This window comes from Amphimedon queenslandica, unplaced genomic scaffold, assembly GCF_000090795.2.
Source record: "Amphimedon queenslandica unplaced genomic scaffold, v1.1 AMPQUscaffold_12860, whole genome shotgun sequence".
Taxonomy (NCBI): domain Eukaryota; kingdom Metazoa; phylum Porifera; class Demospongiae; order Haplosclerida; family Niphatidae; genus Amphimedon; species Amphimedon queenslandica.
In genome coordinates, this window is record NW_003546904.1 from 35,277 (window position 1) to 38,453 (window position 3,177).

The following is a 3,177-nucleotide window of genomic DNA, read 5'->3' on the forward strand; positions in this document are numbered from 1 at the left end:
TCTGAGCAGCAAATTTTTTGGCCGACTAGGAGACTCACGTGATCCAAGTTTTATACCTTTGAAAATTGCTAAAATTAATGATATTCATTGGCCAAATACATTGTCATATATTCACCTCTCCATGATGTGGAATTAATAAGCTGTTACTACAGAAATCAAGAAATGTCTACTCTTTCCTCGGCTCTTTCACTTGCTGTCCTTATCCTATTATTATTACTGGTTACTAGTAATGAAGGAGCAACAGGAGGAGGAGTATGTACTGAAGGATTCATGGACTTGAGTCTACTAGTAGCTAAAGCAGCTCCTGCTACTCCATCAACTGTCAATCCTTTTGCTAACAGCAACTTTGCCAGAAGATGGGTCATTGCTGGTGGTAATGCATTCAATTGTAGTACTGCTGCTGTAACAGAAGTTCTTCTTGGAGTTGATATCAGATCAAAGGATGGTAATAGGAACAAGTATCCTAGCATTGAGATATGGCAGTATTACTCTAATCAGCAGCCTCGAAATTACCAGGAACGTGCTTCTATTCCTATTGTACTGTCTCCTGATAATGTCACTACTAATGGATTATATCATTATGTTCTTCCTACTCCTTTTAGTGTCAGTAGCAGTGTTTACAGAAATTACAGACTAGGAGTGTATCAACCTGAAGATGATTCAAGTGTTGTTAGATTATATAGAGCAACAGCTAGCAGCACAGAAACAGTTGGAGTAATAAAAGCAGATTCAATAGTGGGTGATTCATATATCAGAACATCTGGTTGGGGTAGAGAAATTGATTTTTACAACAATGTAAGAAACATTTTTATGGTACACGTCAAAACAGGTATGTAACTGCATTTTAATTAATACATTTAAAAACAATTATTATTATTTTATAGATCCTCTGAACTGCTTTGAGAACTTTTTCACTGAAACTAAAATTAATACAAACAGTCTATCAGTTACTAATGTAATACCAGTCAATGATACAAGAGCTTTTCCTGATATACAGTTCACATGTAATGGTATTATTACTAACTGGATAATTGGAATTACACAGAATCAGGATACAAGCAAACATTATCCTAACATTTATTTAAAACGTTCTTCTGAACTGATTCATGCACTAACTGTTGATGCTTCTGCTGCTACATCAAGTAATGGTAATGTATATAACTTTACAAGTGATATTGAAGTAGAGTATGGAGATATATTAGTAATCAATGTAACCACTAATAGTAATCCAATGTATTATCAACAATACAATGGACCATTGAATTATGAGCTTGATAGCAGTAATGGATTAATACCATTGGAACATAATGACTATCCACTGATATCAGCTATAATTATAAGTGAGCTCTAAATAAATATTACATTATGATAAGTGTTATTATTAATCAATTTTTTTCCTTTAGAGCCAAGTCCTTCACTATCAAATTTCATTAGTAAATCATCTGTCGCTAGAAGTAGTGAGCCTACAGTATTAGGCAATGCAGGAAATGATAACTCAGCTTCAATAATAGCTGCTGTTGTAGTTACAGTATTAGTATTACTGATAATTAGTATTATAGTGATATTGATATTGATAGCAATAGCATATAAAAGAAGAAACAAAGCAACACTCATTCTTGGTGGACATGACACTTATCTTGTTAATGCCACTTATTCTGATATCACTCCAAATGGAAAAGAAGATGAAGGATTGAAAGGTATGTGCAATTCAAATTATGAATCACAAAGTACATGCTCATACATCATGCCAAAATAAACTCAAAAAAGTAACCCAATTTTTGTTCTTATTTGTGTTTTGATATCCAACTTCCCATTAAAAGCATTATTTATAGTTTATGTATAATGGGTAGACATGACCATGATTATATTTTGGCTGTTAGGATAATGTTTAATTATTATATTTTGTCTTTTATTGGAGCAGGTCCAGTCCTATATGAAGAGGCAATGCCAGTGATGAATGGAACAGAAACAGTTTATGGTGACACAATGACTGACAGTACACTGATTAATGTCAGTAATCCAACTTATGGAGCACCAGAAAACAGTAGGAAAACTGTATATAATGGTTTAATGCATCAAATTATGACCTTTAGGTATTGGAGCATCATCGGTGTATGAAGAACCAAGTGTAGCCATTAACAGAAAACAAAAAGTAACAAACATGTTTTTAAACAGCATTCATATGCATAACATAAACATTAATAACATACATGAGTAAAGTAAACATCAATAGACTCAAACATAATTAAAAAACACTTTCAGTTTATTTTTTGTGCTTTCCTAACAGGATATTGAATTTTCTAATGAACTGTATGGACTATTGAAAGAAGCAACACTGTATGTACCCACTGCAGTATGTATTAAATAAATTTTAATAATTATGTTTTAATTAATATTATTAATAGAAAGAACGTTCTGGAGAAGAAAGTGAAAAAATTTACTCTACACTAATGAATGAATTGGCAAGTCTTAATCAACTGTGCAATATAATTAAGTAATCATCATATAGCATTCCTCTGCATATTCAGGACTTGATCATACTGGTGGTAATACATTCTTTATAGAAGATACTGAATACTGGGAACCTGATAGTAATACTGATGGTATATACCAACAATTATCTGATAGGAAATACAGAGAAATTATAAGACACCAAATAAAGTAAGAGAGAGAGAGGGAGACATAATGTCAACAGTAACATGTATGGCTTCATGAATATGTACACATTCTCACTCCAATAGAGTAACAGATTATTTAGGATCAGGACAGTTTGGTACAGTTAATAAAGGAATATGGACTACACCTACTGCTGGATCAGTGTCTGTTGCTATTAAAACACTTAATGATAATACTTCAGAGGATGAGAGAGTAAAGTTTCTACAAGAGGCAGCCATTATGGGTCAGTTTCATCATCCTAATGTTGTTAAACTTCATGGAGTGGTCACCATTGGACATCCTGTGAGTCTGTAGTATTACTAATGATTGTACTCTTTAATAATTATTAAATGTTGTACATAGATAATGATAGTACTGAAATTGATATCTGGAGGTGACTTGAAAGAGTATCTTAACAAATTCAAACCATCGTAAGTTTATATTAAGTGTACCATTAATACTTCTCTCTCTCTGTCTCTTCTTTTAGTCCTGGGGAGTTAGTATTATCATCAGTTCCTTCTA

General features: G+C 32.6%; 1 protein-coding gene across 2 annotated transcripts in view; it reads left to right on the forward strand.

The window, feature by feature from the left end:
* Window positions 1-3,177, forward strand: part of LOC100641857 (ephrin type-B receptor 4-like) — a 24,951-nt gene that overhangs the window by 15,199 nt on the left and 6,575 nt on the right. The window contains exons 7-10 of one of the 2 annotated variants that reach the window (XM_020002676.1): window positions 2,406-2,462; window positions 2,510-2,661; window positions 2,742-2,958; window positions 3,019-3,086. In XM_020002676.1, coding sequence (XP_019858235.1) covers window positions 2,406-2,462; window positions 2,510-2,661; window positions 2,742-2,958; window positions 3,019-3,086 — 494 coding nt within the window. Of the gene's footprint in view, window positions 1-1,220; window positions 1,341-1,403; window positions 1,698-1,921; window positions 2,045-2,405; window positions 2,463-2,509; window positions 2,662-2,741; window positions 2,959-3,018; window positions 3,087-3,177 lie in introns of those variants that run through there. The other variant, XM_020002678.1, reaches the window with a different exon arrangement.